We start from the raw sequence: 22,507 nt of genomic DNA, 5'->3' as shown, positions 1-22,507 counted from the left end.
CACCCTTCCTCTCACCCCCACTCAGCCTGGCCCTGGAGCCCATGGTTCTCCCTGCCCGGGCTGCCCTGATACGCTCAAAACTGTCCATTTAAAAACAAACTGTGTGGGGACTTCCCTGGTGGTCCAGTGGTAAGAATCCGCCTTGCAATGCAGGGGACGTGATTTCAATTCCTGGTCAGGGAACTAAGATCCCACATGCTGCATATGGGTCAAGGAAGCCTGCTGCAGCCAAAACTAAATAAATAAATATTAAAAAAAAAAAAACCTGGATGGGAAGGGAAGCTTCCCTGGTGGCTCAGTGGTAAAGAATCCACCTGCCAATGGGATGACCCAGAGGGATGGAATGGGGAGGGAGGTGGGTGGGGGGTCCAGGAAGGGGAACACATGTAAACCCATGGCTGATTCACGTCAATGTATGGCAAAAACTATTACAATATTGTAAAGTAATTAGCCCCCAACTAAAATAAATAAATTTATTAAAAAAAAAAAAAAGAATCCACCTGCCAATTCAGGAGACACGGGTGAGATTCCTGGGCAGGAAGATCCCACATCCACGGAACCTGTGCTCTCTGTAACAAGAGAAGCCACTGCAATGAGAAGCCCTCCTATCACATCTAGAGAGTAGACCCTGCGCAGCACAATTAGAGAAAAGCCCCTACAGCAGCAAAGACCCAGCACAGCCAAAATAGATAAATAAAATTTTAAAAAAAACCAAACTGTGGGGACTTCCCTGGTGGTCCAGTAGTTGAGACTACAAGCTCCCAATGCATTCAGGCTGGGGTTTGATCCCTGGTCAGGGAACTAGAGGAGAAGGCAATGGCAGCCCACTCCAGTACTTTTGCCTGGAAACTCCCATGGACGGAGGAGCCTGGTGGGCTGCAGTCCATGGGGTCGCTAAGAGTCAGACACGACTGAGCGACTTCACTTTCACTTTTCACTTTGACGCATTGGAGAAGGAAATGGCAACCCACTCCAGTGTTCTTGCCTGGAGAATCCCAGGGACGGGGGAACCTGATGGGCTGCTGTCTATGGGGTCACACAGAGTCAGACACGACTGAAGCGACTTAGCAGCAGCAGCAGCAGGGAACTAGATCCTACATGATGCAACTAAGAACCAGGGCAGTCAAACAAACAAACAAACAAACATATTCTACAAGTACTGTGGCAGCACAGCAAAAAAAAAAAAAAAATCAAGCTGTTTCCCTAAAGGCCTGCCTCCCTCTGGGGTGGCCAGTGCAGGCCAGGACCAAGTTCATGTACTCCCGGTTCCCTATGGCCCGCTGGCCCCATCCCTTCCTTTGCTCCAGCCGCCTCCCTGCTTTCACATCTCCCTGCTTTCCCATCGCTCTGGACAACCCCTACAGCTTGCAAGGATGAAGGCCAAGTGACACCCCCTCTGGAACATCCTGGTGGCCCCAAATGGTTCAGCTTTCCAAGAACCTGGGGGAACTGTCTACTTGGGTACCCTCAGCGCCCGGAAGGGCACCGAGCAAAACACTCAGTAGGTGCTGTGCTGGTCTCCTGTGGCTGTCACACAAAGGACCACAAACGAGGGGGAGAGGGGATAGTTCAGGGCGGGGGTGGAAGGCCAAGGCAACAGAATTGTATTCTCTCCCCATTCTGGAGGCCAGAGGTCTGAGATGAAGATGCTGGCAGGGTCGGCTCCCTCTGAAGGCTGAGAGGGAGTCCAGCCCACACCTCCCTCCCGAATTCTGGTGGCTGCTGGCCATCCTTGGCTTGCAGCTGCATCCCTGTGTCTCTGTTCCGTCTTCTCTCTGTGTCTGTATGTCACCGTGTCTCTGCTTTCTCTTCTTATGGGGACACTAGGCATTGGGTTAGGGTCCACCCTACTCCAGTACGTGTGTGCGTGTGCTCAGTCATGTCCGACTCTTTGAAACCCTGTGGACTGTAGCCCGCCAGGCTCCTCTGTCCCTGGGATTCTCCAGGCAGTGGGTTGCCATTTCCTTCTCCAGGGATGGAACCCATGTCCCTTGCATTGGCAGATGGATTCTTTACCATTGCACCATGTGGGAGGCCCTCTCTAGTATGACCCTCTCTTCACTAATGACATCTGCAAAAATCTGTTTCTAGATAAAGTCACATCCTGAGGCTCTGCATGGACATGAACTTGGGAGACGTTCTATTCAACCCGGCTCAGGTGCCCAGTGGGCATTTGTGGCTTGATGGAGACACCCATCCTTGGGATGCAGCCCCAGGTCCACCTCCTCTGAGGGATCTTCCCTTCCCTGGTGTTCCTAGGCTGCCCTCTTCCCCTGACGACTCTTCTTCCCTTGGGAACTGTGGCTTTTTTTTTTTTTTTTTTTTAGCATTTCCTGCTAAATCTAAAATTTCTGCTGGGCACAGATCTACGCAGAGAAGTTTCAGATCGTCATGCAGGCAGGCTGTTGTGTGAGACTGGCATTCAAGCAAGCTCAAGCCTCTCCTAAAATGAAACCAGAACAAAAATCTACCCTCCTTCTCTTCATACCCACCTCGGGCTCCCGCCCCCACCCCTCCATAGCCTGACGCCTCCACTCCCCCTCCACTCTCTAAGGCAAACTTCTGCCCCACTCACCATTCCACCCCGTGAGCTCACATCCAACGATCACGTCTAGTCCTGATCTGCCTGAAGCATCACATCACACTGGTCCCTCCCTTCTTGAAATCAGCTCTTTCTTGGGTTTGTGGAACATCACTCTCTGCTGGGTTTCCTCTCGTGTCTCTGGCTCCTGTGTTGTTTGCTCTTGACCTTCATTTCTGTTTGTCTGTTTGTTTGGATGCATTGAACAGCACATGGGATTGTGCTGATTCCCCAACCAGTGTTCGAACCCACACCCCCTACACTGGAAATGTGGCATCTTAACCACTGGACCACCAGGGCAGTCCCTGCTCTTTCATTTTTACCTCTGGGGCCTTTTATTTGTATACAGTCCATCCCTAGAAAAAGAATCCAAGGATTTTTTTCCTCCTGTACGTTTTCATCTTGCTCCTTCATGGTCCATGACAGTCCATGATGGTCATGGTCCATGATGACCTGAGGTCGTCAGGACAATGAAACCAAACCGACGAGATGGGAGCAGGTTATTCTCCCACTCTTCTAGGTCTTTGAGGTACACATCAAATCTGGGCTGATCACTCCATGCTTACCCAGCCTGCCGGTGAGGTTCGCAATGACTTTCCCAGCCTTTGATCACTGATGATGTCAAATTCGCCAACGTAACCATGCTTCATCATCACAATTAGAAACCTGACGATGACTTTGGAGCACGGCCTAACAAGCACTTGGCGTTTGCCTCTCTTTTTGGTATTGTCGATACTCTTGAGCGCATCAGTCAGGACATTCATGAGCACCATTCTAGCAGCACAGAAAGACGGCGGAAAGAGCTCTTTCTTTCTTTCTTTCTTTTTTAAAATATTTATTCATTTATTTATTTTGGCTGCGCCAGGTCTTAGTTGCAGCATGCAGGATCTTCAGTTGTAGCACGTGGGATCTAGGTTCCTGACCAGGGATCCAACCCAGGTACCCTGCATAGAAAGTGTAGCATCTTAGCCACCAGACCACCAGTGAAGTCCCTGCACCTGACCTTTGAATGGCAGAGTCCCACAGGCTCTGACCTTCACCCTCTCCTCTCCTTACTCCCCAACTGTAACTCCACCAACACCTTTATACTGACCCCTCCACATGTTCTATGTTCAGCCCAGATATCCAACCTGGCACCTTCACTCGTATGCCCCAGTGACCCTGAAGCCCAACGTCAGCCAGAACTTGCCATTAACACCAGCACCCACTGCCCCTGGTGTGGCCACAAGGCCCCTCAAAGCCTGTCCCTTAGTTTATTCACATTTTCACCTGAAGCATCAGTGTACATACACATTACTGACAACGGGGCGTTGTGGGCACTTGGGCGAGATTGTTCTGAGCTCACAGGACAGTTGGCATCAATGACATCTCCCTCTGGTCCAGCTACTAAATTCTGGACATGTGACACCCCTGTCTGGGGTGAGATGAGTGAAGAAGCATTTTCCTGGAATTCAAAATTTACAGGGACACCAGCAAAACTCAGTAAACAAGATAAATAACAAGAACTTCCCTGGTGGTCCAATGGTTAAGAATCTGCTTGCCAACCCAGGGGACACAGGTTCGACTCCTGGACCAGGAAGATCCCACATGCTGCAGGGCAGCTAAGCCCATGAGCCTCCGCTGAGCACCAGGAGAAGCCGTCTCAATGAGAAGCCCATGCATGGAAACTAGAGAGTAGCCCCTGCTCTCTGCAACTAGAGAAAGCCTGTGCGCTGCAACAAAGACCCAGTACAGCCAAAAATATAAACACGAAAATGATTCTTAAAATACGTACATAATAATCTAATAATAATTTAAAGGTAATATTTTTAGAAAATCAGACCAATAATGTATGGCCAATGGGGACTTCCCTGGTGGTCCAGTGGTTAAGACTCCGAGCTCCCAATGCAGCAATGAGTTCGATCCCTGGTCAGGGAACTAGGATCCTGTATGCCACACAGAGCAGCCTTTAAAAAAAAAAAAAGTACCAATGAAGTGGTCAATGGTTTCATGAGTAAAATTTTGTTGGAATCAGGGCTGGGACTAGTGCAAAGGGTATGTGGCAGGTAATACAAGCAATGGGTCAGGTCATTAAAAATGTGTCCTTTTTTTCTTCTTCTAGGCCATGCTGCCCAGCTTGCAGGATCCTAGTTCCCTTATCAGGGACTGAATCCATGCCTTTGGCAGTGAAAGAGCAGAATCCTAACCACTAGACTGCCAGGGAATTCCCAAAGGATGAGTCTTTATTTACAATTTTGATATTCTATCCATCATAGATTTTTTGCATTAATTTTGATTTGGTGAAATATTGCCTTAAATATTATTTATCTTGTTTCCTGAGTTTTTTGGCTTCTCCCCTTAAATACTGAATGATTCCCAGGTGGCTCAGTGGTAAAGAATCCACCTGCCAATGCAGGAGACATAGGTTCGATCCTTGGGTTGGGAAGATCCCCTGGAAAAGGAAATGGTAACCCACTCCAATACTCTTGCCAGGGAAATCCCATAGAACAGAGAAGCCTGGCGGCCTACAGTCCATGGGGTCACACAGAGTCAGACACAACTGAGCAACTGAGCACACATGCATGCAGTTAAATGCTGAGCCCTTGGTGAGGGTCTCACTGGCTTTATCCTAGTCTTGGCTCTACCTGAAATGCACCATGTTTTCCAACCATCTGGTTGGAGAAGCCCTGGGAGTTGTATAATCTTCAGCAAATACAAGTGATTCTCAATCCATGCCTTCCTACAGATCAGGAAACAGAGGCCAGAGAGGTCTGTGTCTCTCCCCTCACACGCCTGCTGGAGGGCTCTCAGCCTCTGAGTATCTTCAGGCTAGAGGGGAGGTCGAGATGGAGACCAGGGAGGAATACACAGGTCCTTTGCATCTATCTGGATGCAGTGCGCACATGGACCTGGCTTCAGGAGGGAGAAAAGGATGCAAAGGAAGAAGGAACCAGGTGAGCAGCCATTCCTGGGCCACTGGCACCCAGCCAGCCCAGCCTGACCCAGGAGAGGATCTAGGTGGCCTTCCACCCTCTGACCGCTGGAAGTGTTCCTTCAGTCCTTAGGTCAATATCAATTAAGCGCTGGCTCAGAGGTAAAGAATCTGCCTGCAATGAAGGAGACCCAGGCTCAATCCCTGGGTCGGGAAGATTTCCTGGAGAATGGAACACTCCAGTATTCTTGCCTGGAGAATCTCATGGACAGAAGAATCTGGCAGGCTACAGTCCATGGGGTCGCAAAGAGTCGGACATGACTGAGTTACTTTCACACTTTCACATGTGGCAGGCATGTGCTAAGCAAGAGAGACCGACATGACATACCCAGCCTGCAGCTGGTCTGATGGAGAATTCTCACATGAAACAAGGTGGGTGCCAGGAGGGACGCATGTGGACGGTGATGGCAGGAGAGGGGAAAGCCCACCTGGCTTAGGGAGAAGAGTGGCTTCCTGGGGCAAAACATGTCTTAGTTAAGTTTGGTTTTTTTAAGTGGTTCCTCGGGTTTTGTTTTTGTTTTTTGGCTGTACTGGGTCTTAGCTGTAGTATGCAGGATTTTTAGTTGCATCATGTGGGATCTAGTTCATTGACCAGGGATGGAACCTGAGACCCCTGCATTAGGAGTTCAGAGTCTTAGCCACTGGACCACCAGAGAAATCCCTCCTTCTCATCGCTTGTTACTTTTTCCTTCTTAGTCCTTAAGACTCAGTTAAGGGATTTCCTCTTTGGGGAACTAAGATCCCACATGCTATGGGGCTCAGCAAAAAAAAAAGGAAGTAATGAGGAGGAGGAATAAGGAAGGGGGTGAGGGTGGAAGCATGCTCCCAGCAGAGGGGATGGCAGGAGCAAAGGGCAGGAGGTGAATTGAGTTGGAGAGTAGAATGGAGCGGGGGCTGGTGATGCAGTCCGTAAGAACTACCGGACACTGATGTTCAAGGCAAGAAGCTGGGTGAGAGTAGGGATGGGCTTGGGTCCGCAGGGAGGGCTGGAGATAGTTTACCTCTTTATTTTTTATTTTTATATTTTATTTTATTTATTTATTTTTGGCTGTGCTGGGTCTCCGTTGCTGCGTGGGCTTTTCCCTAGTTACAGCTGCTGCTGCTACTACTAAGTCTCTTCAGTCGTGTCTAACCCTGTGTGACCCCATAGACGGCAGCCCACCAGGCTCTCCCATCCCTGGGATTCTCCAGGCAAGAACACTGGAGTGGGTTGCCATTTCTTTCTCCAATGCATGAAAGTGAAAAGTGAAAGTGAAGTCACTCAGTCGTGTCCGACTCTTTGCGACCTCATGGACCGCAGCCTACCAGGCTCCCCTGTCCATGGGACTTTCCAGGCAAGAGGACTGGAGTGGGTCGTCAGTGCCTTCTCCGCCTAGTTACAGGGAGCAAAGGCTACTCTTTGTCCTCGTGCACGAGTTTCTCACTGTGGTGGCTTCACTTGTGGAGCATGGATTCTAGGCTGGCAGGCTCCAGTAGTTTGGGTTCCCAGGTTCTAGAGCACAGGCTCAATGGTTGTGATGGATGGGCTTAGTTGCTCCGTGGCACGTGGGATCTTCCCTGACCAGGGATCGAACCTGTGTCTCCTGCATTGGCAGGCGGATTCTTTATCACTGAGCTGCCAGGGAAGCCTGGCTTACCTCTGGAGAGCTGGTGGGACCCGGTCCAGGTCCCCAACAGATTGCCTTTCACACAAAAGAAAACTGCAGGGTTTGCGTTTATGCTGGCTTAGGGGAGATGCTCCTGACAGCCGTCCGGTAGCTACTGCATTACAGGCAGGGCCTTTGCCAGAGGCTCCCATAAATGTCCCCTCCCTTCCACCTCCAGCCTGCACACACCCTCTCATGGGGGACGGAAGAGTTAAGACTCCTTCTTGAGGCTCCTGCCAGCTGGTCCTGCTTCCTGCTCTGTCCTCACCTGTGTGATGGGATGACGAGATGGACGGAAACCTTTGCTGCTACTAGCATCCTTCAGCTCCATACTTTCACCCTCCCACCCCATGAGTTTGGGTCAAACTTTCGGTAACATCCAGGAAGCAACATCTGTGACTTCAGCTGGGCTGCCACTTGCCACCCACCTCTAGAGGGAATCAGGGAAGGAGTTAAAGATAAAACAAAGCTGTAGGACAGATGTGTAGGATGTAATATTATGTCATGTTACGTTTTGAAAGTAACTTTGGAAAATGCATGATAGTTGTGTCTTCTAGCTACAACATCTACATCTTTATAACAAAAGACAACTGCAAGGAAATTCTCCAGGAGAGGTTGTCTCTGCAGGGAGGTGGTAAGGATTATGGTAGGAGTATCTTCTTTTAATAAAAAAAAAAATTATCTTTGGTTGTGCCGGGTTTGTGTTGCTGTACTCCGGCTTTCTCTAGTTGTGGAGGAAGGGGCGGGAGAGGGTGGGTTTACTGTCTAGTTGTGGGGCAAGGTTTTCTCATTGCGGTGAATTCCCTGGTTGCAGAACATGGTCTCTAGTGCAAGCGGGCTCAGTAGTTGCGGCTCATGCGCCCTGGAGTGCTTGGGCTCAGTAGTTGTGGTGCCTGGCTTAGTCGTCGCTTGGAATGTGGGGTTTTCCCAACCAGGCATGGAACCCAGATCCCTTGTGTTGGCAGGCAAATTCTTTACCACTGAGCCAGCAGAAAAGCCCTAGAATATTTTTTCTTTTGTGTTTCTATATTATGTAAATTTTCTACAATGAATGTGCTATTGGAGAGGTGGTGTAGCACAGTGATTGAAAAAGCAGACTGTCTGGGTTTGAATCTGGCTCCCCAGTTTCTGTACCTTCATGATTGTGAACAAAGCACTTAACCTCAGTTGCCTCCTGCATAGAGTGGGGGTTGTTATTAGAATTAAATGAGCTCAGTTTTGCCATGAACATTTCATTTGCTATGAACAAGGGCCTGGTGTGCAGTAGGCATCACGTGTTTGTTAAATAAAAGCAAAATTACTTTTACAGAATATGCAAATATATTTTAAAATTGCCCAAGTAATACAGGAACATAATCTTCTTGTGAGAAATGACACAGGAATTTTTTAAGTGAAATAACCCTTGGGAAAGATTAGTTTACAGTCTGTCTGGATTCACATTAAAAAAAAAAATTCATTGTGTTAAGGCAGGAGCAAGAAGGCATGAGAAGAAGGTGGGTGGCTTTCTAGGGACAGTCCCTTCCCTGGTTTCTTCACAGTCGATGCAAGGCCAAGGCCAGGGCTCACCCATGTGGATTATCGAAGAGCTCTGGCTGATCTTGCACCCTGAATCACCCGCTATGATATATCCACCCAGGAGGCAAATGCTGAGCCAAGAACCCCAACATTTTGGTTTCCTGATCAGCCTCACTGACACGCAGGCCTGCTTGCTGTTTGGCTTTCTGAAATACTGGCAAGCATCTGTTGACCCCCGCCCAGGACTACCATTGTGGATCCCCAGGGACTTACGAACTTGGGGAACTGTTTAAGCGGACAGGTAACATGCCTTTGATGTGAGTTTAACACCAGCATGTGCCTGAGGGTATCAGGCTCCAGAATCACATACCACGTGAAGACTCCTTCAGAGCCTGGAGGAGCTGGCGAGGGAGGCCCCTCCAACGGCTCCCCCATGGGGAAGGACTCATATCCCTGCAGCTGGCCCTTGCTATCTCCTTGGGTCACGCTTTTTACGGGCCCTAGTTATAGCACCTTCGATCTTCGTCACAGAATCTTTAGTTGCTGCATGTGGGTTCTACTTCCCCAACCAGGGGTTGAACCTGGACCCCCTGCATTGGGAGCTCAGAGTCTCAGCCACTGGACCGCCAGGGAAGTCCCCCTCAGCCTTTCCTGACCTCAGTCCATGGACTGATTTGGGGGAGTGGGGAGGCAAGATTTAAGCACTTTGGCATGCAAGCTTTCTCCCCAAAAGGCAAAGGTTTAAGTTTCATTTCTACGCATCCACACCAGTACCACTGGTGAAGAATGGAAGTTACTGGACTGGTGCTGAGAGGAGCCTCCAGGGAGGAAGGTCAACAGAACCACAGCCCAGGCACTGCCCTGCCTTGTGAGGCCATCTGAGCGCACCCTCCACCCACTGCACGGCCACCCTGCCAGGCCCCAGAGTGAGGAATGAGGGCCTGGCGGGGATGGAATTCAGGCACGCCCTGGTTCTGGACCACGTTGCCCCAGGGAGTTCCCCCCCCCCGCCCCCCCGTGACTGTCTCATTTCCTCTTCTGAGCCAATCATTAACCCTACCGGGCGCCCCCCCCACCCCCCACCCCCGCCTCCTCCCGCATGAGAAGCCACAGGAACAAGTGACTGGTAGAGGCTGGAAATGTCCAGGCTGCTTCCCTAGAGGGGCCAAGTCCCCAGTCACACCTGCCAGGGTCGGAGGGCAAGGCCCAGCCTCTCCCTCTGACTTCCACACGGTCTGGCTGAGCAGGTCAGATGGAAGAGACCTGGATGTGAATGAAGCCCCTTGGCTTTCAGGCAGTGCTACCCAGGGCAGCTGAGTGCCGTGGGCTTAAGGCTGGGGGGCGGGAAGAGCAGCTTCCAGGCACCCACCCACCCAGAGAGCTTCAGTTCCATACGCTCTTCAGCTGCAGGGCAGAGGAATGGGGGCCCCAGCCCCGCCTGGACAGAGGCCCTCAGCCTTTTAGGGAGGGAGGTCTGACACAGTCATGATTCCCCGGCTTAACTTCCTAGCCTCCAATTAAGCCAGTAACTCTGAACACCTGGCTCAAGCCCCGCACACTCCTGGGCAACCTGGGGCCAGGACCAGCCCAGAGACCCTCCGACGGGGCTTGGGAGCTCACGGGTGGAGGAGGCCGAGCATCCTGGTCAGGAATCCCCCCTCTGGCGGCCACCGGGCTGTCCCCAGTCCCAGGGGGATCGCCAGCCTTGTTCCGAGCCCCTTCTCCCGTGACAGTGGGGACGGGAGGATCGGCCTGTTTTCGGGGATCCCCAGGACCTCCCGGGACCTCTGGGTGGTCGTCGCTGGTGAAGTCCAGGCAGCGGGTCGGGAGGCGAGCTCGCCGCCCGCCCCTCCACCGCCGGGCCAGGGGACCCCGCGGGGCCGGCCACCCTCCCCGGCACGCCCCTCCCCGCGGGCGCAGCCAGCGTTCGAGTCCAGCTTTATTGGCCTAGGCCTCGGAGGGGCGCTGCTTGAGCGTGACCGAGGCGCCGCTGCTGACCATGACGGCGGGGTAGAGCGGCTCCAGGAAGGAGGAGAGGAAGCGGTAGAGGAGGCTGACGCCGCCCGCCACGCCGTAGAAGGAGAGGCAGCCCGCCGCGCAGTCTAGCGCCACGCCGAGCGTGCGGTGGTAGCCGCCGTGCAGCACGGTCTGCGTGTTATTGTGCCACACGGAGAACTTGAGCGAGTCCCACTCCAGGCACCACGAGTAGGGGTTGCGGCCCAGCAGGTAGACGATGTTGCGGCGCGGGCGGCCGCTGAGCGGGGGGCTGCGGCGGTAGGTGACGCCCAGGCACACCCACGAGTTGGACACTTCGGCCTCCCAGTAGTGGCGGCCCTCGGCCAGGCCCCGCGAGCACAGCACCTGCGGCCACTGCTTGAAGCCCGGGAAGGGGCCACCCGCCGCGAAGGGCTCCAGGAGGACGCCCAGGTTCAGCACCGAGTGGGTCTCCCTGAACAGGAAGAGCTCCTCGCTGGCCGTGGTGGGGTCGAAGTTCAGGTTGCAGTAACCTGGGCCGAGGGGACATGGGAAAGGGGGCTAGGGTCCGCGGGCCGGGGCGCAGAGCGCTGGAGGTCTGGAGAGGGGAGGGCCGAAGCTCACAGCTTTGGCACACAAGTCAGCAAGTGCTTCCACCCCCAGCTCCCAAGAGTGGCCCCTCCATTCCCCTAAGTCTTCAACTCTGGCCCACAGGGGTGGACAATGGCTGGCTGGGCGCTGTCCAAAGGCCTGCCTTCCCAGAGAGGTGGACAACCAAGAGTCCCCCTATCTGTCCTCCCCCCACCAAACCCTAACATGATCCCCTTTTCTGTTTGTTCAGGACACAAGACTGGGTGGGACTGAGGGAGAGTCAGGGGCTCCTGGAGGAGGTCGCTCAGAAGGGGTCATCAAAGGGTTCACCAGCTGTGACCCTGGAGACCTCAGAGACATCACAGATGATTTCTTCGAGAGTCAGTTGGTCCCTCTGCCAGCCTGGGAGAGGGGCTGCAGGGATATTAACTGAAAAGGGAGACTGACTGAAGAAGAAATGGACAGGGCCATCCAAGCTGGCTTGGCTAAAGTCCAGGGCAGGCCAGCAGGCACCCAGCTGAGGGCAGAGGCTGAGCCACATCAGGGCCACAGAGGGCTGTGGAGCCGGCCTCTGGGTAGTGGTCAAGGCCCTGCCACCCATGGGCGTGGGACAGGACAGCCTCCTCCCCTTCCTCTCAGGGACGTGGAGTCACAGGCCTTCTTAGGTCTGCAGGCCAGAGTACAAGCTCAGGGCAGGAGAGACCTGGCATCTTTCTGGAGCCCTGGCCTGAATGGAGGTGGGGCTGGGTCAGTCAAGGCGACCAAGGGCCCTGTTCCTTTCCTTCCCGCCCTGGGGCTGGACCCCAGGACTGAGGACTCACACTTGAGAAGTATTTTCCTGTCCACATCTGGGGGCAGCACCTCATAGGAGTTCATCTTAATGCCTGGGGAAGATGGAGGGGCTTTGCTGAGGACACTTTCACAGCCCAGTGTCCTTCCAGAAAGAGGCATGGGCTTCCAGGAGGTTGAGTCACCTGGAGAAGGTGCACACAGACAGGCCGGGCTCTCTTACTAGTGCTTGGAATCCCAACCGCTGCCCTTGGGGCAGCCCATCCCCAGAAGGCAGGTGGGTCTCCAGTCGCCCCAGGCAAGCAGGTACTAACTAACCCTTCAGGAGGAGCTGGTTGATGAAGCTGAGACCCATGTCCACTAGTTGGGTCCGGAGCTCTGCCAAGGTCTCTGGCAACTGGAGAAAGCTCTGCTTCTCCTCGCAGTTAGTGCCCATCAGGGGTTCCATGGAGGCAGGGAAGTGCTTCAGCCTGGGCAACTCCTGCAGGCAGGGAGGAGCTGGCAGTACCACTTGTTAGCCAGGCCCCATGCAAGGGCCAGGGGCTTAGCGGTTCCCCAGAACCAGGAGGCAGGTGGGAAAGCTGCCCATGTTCAAACCCGGACAGTTTTCTCCCCTCCTCCTGGCTTTTCGGACATCTGAGTTAGGGGTGTCAAAGCCCCTGCAGCCCAGTGGACGTTGCGATGGGCCTGGGAGGTGGGGGTAGGGAGGGGCCTTGCCTGCAGAAACTGCTGGTCACTGCGGTTGGCAAGCAGGCTGCGGAGCCAGATGCTGTCCCCCTCCAGCTTCAGGAGCCGGTTGTGACTCTGCTGGATGGAGCCGCCCAGCTTCCCCAAGGCGGTGGCCTCCTCTTTCTCCACGAAATCCAGTACCTTCATCTGCATCTGTTTGATCTCCTGGATGATCTCTGAGAAGCAGGCGTTCACCTCATCCCGAGTTGTCTGGGTCAATTTCTGGGGGCATGGGCGGGAAGGACAGAGAGGTGCCTTTGAGCCCTACATCCTTGCCCTCATTGTTGTGGCCCAGAGCTGGCTGAGGCATCACCTCTCTGTTTGCCTGGCCCCACACCATCCACTCCAAGCCCTTGAGAGGCCCCCTCAGCCCGAAGCAGGGCGCTGGGGAAGCCTGGGCCAGAGGTGGCGATGGGCCAAGCTTACCAAGAGAAAAGCCACTTGGCTCCGGTGCTTTTGGCTGTCGGAAGTGATGATCAGCATCTGGTTCTCCACGTTAGCCTGGACCTTCCGAACCTCGACCTGGGGTGAGAAGGTGAAGTGGAAGAGGAGCGGGCCGGTGATTCAGAGGGGTGCCCAAGCAGAAGCCCTCTGTGGGCAGTCCAATGTCAAAGCTCAGAAGAAACGCACCTCTTCAATTAAAGAAAAAAAAAAAAACTTGTTTAGCTGCATCAGGTCTTAGCTGCAGCACATAGATCTTTCCTTTCGGTACATGGACTCTCTAGTTGTGGCGGGTGGGATCTTAGTTCCCCTACCAGGGATTGAACCTGTGTCCTCTGCATTGCAGGGCAAATTCTCAACCACTGGACCATCAGGGAAGCCTCACCTCTTATGTTCTTAAGAGGTCTGAATGAGAATGAGGATGGGTAGGGCTGAAGGGCAGATGACCCAGGGACACCTTTCTATTTTTTTTGACTGCAAGGCATGCAGGATCTTAGTTCCCCAACTAGGGATCGAACCTGTGCCCCCTGAAATGGAAGTGCAGAGTCCTAACTACTGGGCCGCCAGGGAAGTCCCTCGGGGCCACACCTCTGCTCCTGTTCTCTCATTTCCTGAGAGACTCCCCATTCTTAGGAATCAGGTTCTCTGCTTGACAGCTGATGATCATAGGGTTCAGATCACAAGAAGCAGCTATGGAGGGGTTCGGTGATTTGAGAAGCCTGGGGGGCAATGGGGCGAGCAAGGGTCCATCAGATGCGGAGCCCTTGGCTCCCTGGGGCAGTGCCGCCAGGTCCAGGCAGAATTGTGTCCCCAAGTCCTTCCACATACGCCTTTAGTCTCAGCTATCCCAGAGGCTCAGCGGTAAAGAATCTGCACAAGGAGACACTCAGGAGATGCGGGTTCGATCCCTGGGTCGGGAAGATCCCTTGGAGGAGGAGATGGCAACCCACTCCAGTATTTGTGTCTGAAAAATTCCAAGGACAGAGTCTGACGGGCTACGGTCCATGGAGGTGCAGAGAGTCACACAGGACCGAGCACAAGCACATCCCAGGGTGGGGGCACTGTCATGATTCACAGTCTGCTGTAGGACAGTGGGGTTCCAGGCACCTGTCTGTGACGTGTTGCTGACCCACAACAGAAGAAGCTTGGGCCAGACTGTAAGTCAACACATGTCTCCCTTTGTTGAGAAAGTCCTGCTGTGAAAAAAGTGTCAGCTGAACTAAACAGTGCGGTGAGGGTGAGTTGGTTTACATTCTGGCCCGAGCTTCTTTCTTGCAGGTGGCTATGTTGGAATAGCACAGTTCTAGAATATGCTTGATAGAATGTTGCAAATATAAGTACTCCATCAAAGAAAGCAATCCAAATGGAGAAAACATAATTTGAAAATAGAAAAAAAGGAAGCGATTCACCCAACCTGACATGTTTGTGTTTTGATATGTTACCTTTCAGCCATTCCTTTTTCTGTGCAAAAATTTTTTTAAGTAGGATTCATCACAAATAACTTTGGATCTTTTTTTTTTTTAATAAAGAACTATTTTTTTTGACTGTAGTGCATGGCATGAGGGATATTCCCCCACCAGGGATAAACCTGTGCGCCCCTAAGTGGAAGCAGAGTCTTAACCACTGGACTGCCAGGGAAGTCCCTGGATCCTTATTCAATCAATCTGATAGCACTTTTTCATGTCTTGCCAGGACCCTCGTGAGCATCACTTTAGGTGGTTTAGTCGCCAAATGGTGTCCAGCTCTTTTCGACCCCGTGGACTGTAGCCTGCCAGGCTTCTCTGTTCATGGGATTTTCCAGGCAAGAGTACTGGAGTGGGTTGTCATTTCATTCTCCAGGGGATCTGCCTGACCCAGGAATCGAACCCAGGTCTCCTGCAGGTCTCCTGCATGGCAGGCAGATTTTTTTTTTTTTTTTTTTTACCAACTGAGCTACCAGGGAATTCTGAGCATCACTTTAATGGCTGGAGAAGGCAATGGCAACCCACTCCAGTATCCTTGCCTGGAAAATCCCATGGACAGAGGAGCCTGGCCGGCTATAGTCTATGGGGTCCCAAGAGTCAGGACACGACTGAGAGACTAAGCACACTTCAATGGCTACAATCCCTTCCTTCCAGGAAAGGTGTGCCTGGAACACGGAGTCCCCTGGCTCCTCGGCCTCCCTTCCCCTCCCTCTCCCCTCCCCTCCCTCTCCCCTCCCCCATCCACCTCTCCCCTCCCCCCACCTCCTTGCGCGCGCGCTCCTCCTCCAGCGGGATGGTGTCGTGGTATTTGTGCTCCTCCAGCAGGCAGGCCCCACACACGCAGCAACCCTCGGTGCGGCAGTACAGCCGCCGGAGCTTGCGGTGCTTCCGGCACAGCTGGCTCTTGAGGTCCCACATGGGCTCCAACAGCTTGTGCCCGTGGAACACCTCGTCCTCGAAGTGGCTGCGCAGGTGCTTCTCACACAGGGAGGCCATGCACTGCAGGCACGACTTGACCGACTTGAGCTTCTCGGGGGCACAGAAGTCGCAGGGCACGTCCCTGGGCACGGCCAGGCTCCGTGAGGACCCCAAGGTCTGGCCCTTGGCCTGGGTGAAGCAGGTCACCATCTCCTCCAGAATGACGTTCTTGCAGAGGCGAGGCCGTGCGGGGAAGCTCTCCCGGCATTGGGGGCAGTAGAGGGGCTCGCCCATGCTGGCCTGGTAGTCCCAGAAACCCTGGAGGCAGCTCATGCAGAAGTTGTGCCCACAGGCGGTGGTGACCGGGTTGCGGAACACCTCCAGGCAAATGGGACAGAGGACTTGGTCCTCCAGTGGGCAGAGATTGCTGTCATTCATCAGGAACTGGCCTTGGGGAGGTCCTGAGGGCTTGGTGGTGGGCTGCAGGGCTGGGGCTTGGTCCTGGACTGGCCCTGGGAAGATGGGGCAAAGCCAGGTTGAAGCCAGGGCGGGAGTTGAGGGGCCTTTGAGGGGGACCCGTTTTCTTCTGTTGGAAGCAGCTGGTCTGCCCACGGGGTACCGGGACTGTGCCATTGGTCAGCCCACATAGGGGCATAAAGTGAGGCTTGTGTTTTTGTCCCTGCCCGAATTCCTGGAGCAAATCTTGGACAAGAAGGTGGACAGGCAGGAATAAGTCACATGGTGACAAGGGAAACGAGCCGCTTCCTTGGCCCTTTGGGAGAAAGGTCAGCACACAAGTACTTACGTGAAACTCTCTGCATGTCAAGGAGAGCCAGAGGCTTGGCTGCCCTGTGGATGGAGGGAAGAGAACCCTTGGGTGTTTAGGCCTACGTGGGGGGGAGGGGGAGAGGCCCCAGGTCACCAGCTGCTGGGAGGACTCCCAGCCCAGTGTGCCCCAACCCCAGCCCTTACATCCCCCGAGGCTGGACGACCACCTCCTCACCTTTCCGTTTGGCTGCTGCTCTGTGGCCCCCCTATCGCGTTGGACCCCCTCCTTGAGATGGCCCACAGTTTTGCTCCTGATGTCACAATTCAAGCATGACTAGCCCCAGCCTTCTGCTTGTGATGTCAGCAGGGCAAAACAGACTCAATAAAGGAAGACATGAAGATAAGTAAATAGTAAAACAGGGTATTCCAGTTAATTAAAAAAAAACAACATATTACAGTTGATTATTAACAATGTTGTGTGCCTCAGTTAACCATATATATTCATCTGTTCTTTAGTTTTAAAAGAAAACCAGCATGAAACATGTTTCCTCCTGAATGTCTTTATAGGATTATAAGGAGTTTTAAAGCTTTTCATCATCATAGAAATTGACTGCAAATGCCTCCTGGAGTTTGAATAATGCTTTTTTTGCAGGGGAGGGACAGGGTAGTACATGGAAGGGCTTCTCGGTGGCACTAGTGGTAAAGAACCCGCCCAATGCAGGAGACAGAAGAGACTCGAGTTGGATCCCTGGGTTGGGACGATCCCCTGGAGAAGGGAACGGCTACCCACTCCAGTCTTCTTGCCTGGAGAATCCTGTGAACAGAGGAGCCTGGTGGGCTACAGCCCATGGGGTCGCCAAGAGTGGAACACGACTGAAGCGACTTAGCACACACGCACATGTGCACATGGAAATCTACTTTTAATATACTCCAGGAAAATTCACTTCAGGAAAAAAGAAAGAGGTGCCACCGGACATGCTGCAGGGGTGAGGGGTCCTGCCCCTCCCAGGATATTCTTTGCTCCGGAGCCTTCACCCCAGGAGACAGAGTCGCTGCTGCACCCAGGCCCCCTTGCAGTGGACGTGGGGGACTCAGTTTACTAAGCAGAGAAGGAAAGTGGCAACCAAGTGGCAGTGAGATCTTGGGCAAGTTGTTCCATCTCTTGGGACCTTGGTTCTCTGGTGAATCAACAGGGTTGTTGCAGAAGAGATCTCAAGGCTCATTCCTGGTTTGAAGTTGAGCGAGCCAAACATTATCTGATTGGTGATGCTCAAGATTGTTGCTTTCCACTGTGGTTCTGAGCCTCAGAAAGAAAAGATGACTGAAGCTTAGGAGAGAGTCTCATTACCGCCATAGCTTCTTGTCAGTGTTTGTTTCCCCAGCCTTCTCACCCAATAGGATACATGCCCCGGAAAGTTTGCAGTATGTCACTCGTTCTGTTTTTTGGGCCTCACCATGCAGCATGCAGGATCTTAGTTCCCTGACCAAGGATGGAGCCTGTGTCCCCTGCAGTGGAAGCACTGAGTCTTTATCACTTGACCACCAGGGAAGTCCCAATATGTTACTTTAAAAAAAAAAATATTTATATTTATTTGACTGCTCCAGGTCTTAGTTATGGCATATGGGATCTAGTTCCCTAACCAGGGATAGAAACTGGGCCCTCTGCCTTGGGAGCAACTTAGCCACTGGACCAGTGGAGAAGACCTCATCTTTACTTCCGAAGAATATTTTCACTTGGTAATTCTACATTGGCAGCTATTTTCTTTTTAGTATTTTGGAGATTTAATTCCACTGTCTTTAAAAAAAAAATTATTGTTACTTATTTTGGGGCCATGCTGCACAGAATATGGGATCTTAGTTCCCCCACCAGGGATCAAACCTTTCCCCCCTGCGTTGGAAGCTTGGAGTCTTTAACCACTGGGCTGCCAGGGAAGTCCCCTCCACTGTCTTCTGGTTTATATTTTTCTGTTGAGAAGTTGATTGTCAGTCTTACTGCCGCTTCTTTGAAGGTAACCTTTTTCCCCACTTCTGGTGACTTGTAAGATTTTCTCCAAATTTGTTTTCATTTCGTTATTTCTGTTGTTGTTCAGTTGCTAAGTTGTGTTTGACTCTTTGTGACCCTGTGGACTGCAGCACGCCAGGCCTCCCAGTCCTTCACTATCTCCTGGAGTTTGATGTGTGTTCTTATTTATCCTTAGGATTTGTAGGGCTTCTTTTATTTGGCTGCCTTGGGTCTTAGTTGTGGCACATGGGTGCAGAGACTCTCTAGTTGTGGCACTCAGGTGATAGTAGTTGCAAAGTGCAACTTAGTTCCCCAACCAGGAAAATCTTAGTTTCCTATCAGGGATGGAACCCGAGTTCCCTTCATTGCAAGGCAGATTCTTAACCACTCGATTACAAACTGCCTGTAGGGATTCTTGAATATGAGGCTTTCTTTAAGTATCTCCAAGGACCTTGATTACAGCTCAGCACCTCTACCCTTCTGCCTCTACCCATGTTCCAGTGAATACTCCCTTGGCCATTAGGCAGCTGGCTGCTTGGCTGTTTCCTCTCTGCCTCCAGAAATCCCCTCTCTCGCTCAATCAGCAGGATTCCAGCACTCAGCTTTCCTTGTCAGTGTCTCCGGCTGGATTCCCGGGTTGGGAAGATCCCCTGGAGAAGGGATAGGATACCCACTCCAGTATTCTTGCCTGGAGAGTCCCCGTGGATAGAGGAGCCTGGCGGGCTACAGTCCATGAGGTCGCCAAGAGTCAGACACGACTGCACGACTAAGCCCAGCACATTTCGGGGCACAGAATGCCTGTGTAGCACAAGGCAGCAAAGAAGTGGATGTTTGCTGGAGCCCTGATAGGAGTGAGGGCTGAGCACCACATCCCTTCTGCACCTGCCAACTACACCCTTCTCCAGCTTCAGGGTCTCATTCAAGAACTCTGCGGGGCCTTCCAAACCCTCCCCCCTCCAATAAGTGCTTATCGGCTATCTATCATAATTGCACAAAGGAGGGCATATTTTGAGGGTGTTTTGCCAACTGTGTAGACAGTGCATGTGCAGAGCCTATCAAATGAAATGTGAGGAGCAACAGCCCAGGCTTAGACATAAACCATCCAAGAACACCCACGGGAACTTGCTCAGAATTTTCTTACAAGAAAGCTGAGAAATATGAACTATTAGTCTTCTATCCACTTTGTTTTGCTAGAAATAATTAACAGAAAGCTAACCAGTTAAAAATACTCAAATTTAGATATGAGACTTAGATTTTTAAAAAAATATTTATTTGGCTGTGTCGAATCTTAGTTGTGACACTTGGGGTCTTTTACTGCAGCACACATACTCTCTAGTTGTGGTGGGTGGGCTTAGTTGCTCTGCGACATGTGGGATCTTAGTTCCCCGAGCAGGGAATCAAACCCATGTCACCTGCGTTGGAAGGTGGATTATTAACCATTGGGCCACCAGATTTCTGAGCTGCCAAATGTGACATCTGACTTGGGGAAAATAAACACAGAGGACATAAAAGCACAAAAGCAAGCCCACAAGGGCAAAGATATGACTCATGAGGGCAAAAGCTAGAACTGGTTAAACTGAATTAAATTTCCACCAAAAATCTCTTGGAAAATCATGATCTTAATGAAAATATTTTTAAGAAAGAATGAAATAGAAAAAATTTAATTGCATTATATAGAATTAAACCGACTTCAGAGGGTAACAGTTCACTCCAGGGGAAAGCTTCACTGATGAGAACCCTCCTGCATGGTATGATTCTTATAAAAAATTTAGCTTTGGCCTGCCACCTGGGCTCATGACGGAGCAGATTCAGTGGAACTGAAATGATCTGTAAACAGTGCCATATAGAGCCTCCAGCAAGTCCCAACAGGAGACTCACCATGCAGACTCCAGGGTTTCAGAATAGAGCCATGACTCTTTTTACAGATGACTCTCCTTCTGAGGGCTTCCCAGGTGGATCAGTGTGGTAAAGAATCCGCCTGTAATGCAGGAGACTCGGATCCCATCCCTGGGTCTGGAAGATCCTCTGGAGAAGGGCATGGCAACCCACCCAGTACTCTTACCTGGAGAATTCCACGGACCAAGGAGCCTGGCGGGTGCAAAGAGTCGGACATGATTGAGTGACTAATTCTTTCTTCTTGAGAAACAGTCCCTGCTCCCTCATCATGGGAATCAAGAGACCATGTGGTCTGAGTTGCCCATCAAAACCTACCAAGCCAATTTGAGGGGTAATTAACATAGCCCAGAAATAGATGGCTCTCAGACCTGGGAACAATGACTGTTTGCAGTGTCTTACGCAAGGGCTCCTTGGGTAAAGCATCTGCCTGCAATGCGGGAGACCTAGGTTCGATCCCTGGGTCAGGAAGATCCTCTGGAGAAGGAAATGACAACCCACTCCAGTATTCTTGCCTGGAGAATCCCATGGACAGAGGAGCCTGGTGGGCTGCAGTCCATGGGGTCTCAAAGAGTCTGACATGACTGAGCGACTTTACTTTCATGTTAGCGGAGAGGGTAAGATTGTCTTTGAGTAAAGGGTAGTTGCATCTTGTTACACGGAAGCATAAAGTTATTCTTACCAGTTTGTATGAAGTTCAAATATGCATAGAAGTGAGTTTATGGATACTGAGCAGCCCTGGCTGTGGTTCCCCTCAGTCCCAACCTACCCAGACTGCCGGCTGCTGCTGGGACTGAGAAGCTGCCGTAAGGGACGTGCGAGGGAGCTGGGGGAGAAAGGAGATGAGCCCGTTCCTGTTATTAGAGAAACCACAGCAACGCAGCTTCGCTCTGGCAGCAATAGCTGGTCCTCGCAGTGCGGTGGGCCCCAGACGGCAGCATCCCTCGCAAGGCCCCTCCTCAAAGCCTCGACTATGTATGCATTGTATGTATTTCTTTGCCGTTCCTCAACCAGGGATCGAACCTGGGCCCACTGCAGTGGAAGTGCAGAGTCTTAAGCACTGGACCACCAGAGAAGTCCCGCCTCAATCTTTTCTAAAAAATATATTTATTTTTGACTGTGCTGGTTCTTCACTGCTGTGCAGGCTTTCTCTAGTTGGCAATGAACGGGGACTACCCTCTAGTTGCAGTGTGCGAACTTCTCACTGCAGTGGCCTCTGCTGTTGTGGAGCACAGGCTCAACAGTTGTGACATGTCTGCTTAACTGCTGCTCCGCAAGTGGAAATCTTCCTGGATCAGGGATCGAACCCATGTCTCCTGCCTTGGCAGGTAGATTCTTCACTAATGAGCCATCATGGAAGCCCTGCATCTTGACCTTTTAAAAATGTCAACCTCTTTTCTTTGCTCTCCAGAATTGGGAACAAATGGGCTTCCCAGGTAGCTCAGTGGGAAAGAATCCACCTGCCAATGCAGGAGATGCAGGAGACCAGGGTTTGATCTCTGGGTCAGGAAGGTCCCCTGGAAGAGCAAATGGCAACCAACCACCTCGTTATTCTTGCCTGGGAAATCCCATGGACAGAGGAGCGTGGTGGGCTGCAGTCCATGGGGTCACCAAGAGTCAGCCACAACTGAACACGCACACACACCTGGGAGCAGTAACTCTGTCCTGCGACCCCTACAGCTGTGACACCCGTGTTCCCCAGGCCCTTTCCTTTTCCCTCCCATTTACAACCGCTGTGGCCTCTTGTTGGAGCTGTTACAGCCACAGCCCTTCTCAGTACTTTCTGTGTACATAACTCCTCCCCAGCTGTCAGAGCCCTGTAGGAGGGACCTCACTCCCTCAGAAGATCCCACATCCTGCCCGATGCCTTAGGGATCAACACTTAAAACTCGTGTGACTGGATTCTCACCTCATCCTTCCTCATCCTCCTGGCAGAGAAAATGGGCACCCCGTCACCTGTTCTCGTCCAGGAAGACTTTTTCCCCTTAAAGAGCATCTCCTACTCCTCCCCGTCTCCTTCCTGCTCTCCTGTGGGAAGCCCATCTGTCCCACCTTCTGTCCCTTGGCACTCTCTGGTCCTTTCAGACGCAGCAGCGGGATGAAAGCCAGGAGGAAGAAGGCCCAGCCCCTTCCCTCCTCCCCGGCCCCAGGCAGTCTCAGCAGCAGGAGAAAGGAGGACTCTAAGCAGCTCTGCTAGAAAAGGGCGCAGTGACACCCATCCCGTGA

At 52.2% G+C, this 22,507-nt stretch overlaps 1 protein-coding gene and 1 pseudogene across 1 annotated transcript; both read right to left on the bottom strand.

Moving 5' to 3' along the window:
• Positions 1-2,937: 2,937 nt before the first annotated feature.
• Positions 2,938-3,354, bottom strand: LOC145540566 (small ribosomal subunit protein uS8 pseudogene; annotated as a pseudogene).
• A 7,285-nt stretch (positions 3,355-10,639) lies between these two features.
• LOC145540562 (E3 ubiquitin-protein ligase TRIM65-like) lies at positions 10,640-16,680 on the bottom strand. Its single transcript, XM_081575196.1, has 8 exons — positions 16,622-16,680; positions 16,424-16,467; positions 15,463-16,130; positions 13,223-13,318; positions 12,785-13,018; positions 12,386-12,548; positions 12,100-12,252; positions 10,640-11,220 (listed from the first exon to the last, which is right to left on the bottom strand). Exons 2-8 carry the CDS (start codon positions 16,437-16,439, stop codon positions 10,661-10,663), a joined length of 1,890 nt encoding a protein of 629 aa, XP_081431322.1. The 5' UTR covers positions 16,440-16,467; positions 16,622-16,680; the 3' UTR covers positions 10,640-10,660.
• Between the last annotated feature and the right edge of the window lie 5,827 nt (positions 16,681-22,507).

This window comes from Giraffa tippelskirchi, chromosome 3 (genome assembly GCF_054371585.1).
Source record: "Giraffa tippelskirchi isolate mGirTip1 chromosome 3, T2T-mGirTip1v1.2.pri, whole genome shotgun sequence".
Taxonomy (NCBI): domain Eukaryota; kingdom Metazoa; phylum Chordata; class Mammalia; order Artiodactyla; family Giraffidae; genus Giraffa; species Giraffa tippelskirchi.
Note: the sequence above shows the minus strand (reverse complement) of the source record. Positions and strands in the feature narration are given on the sequence as shown.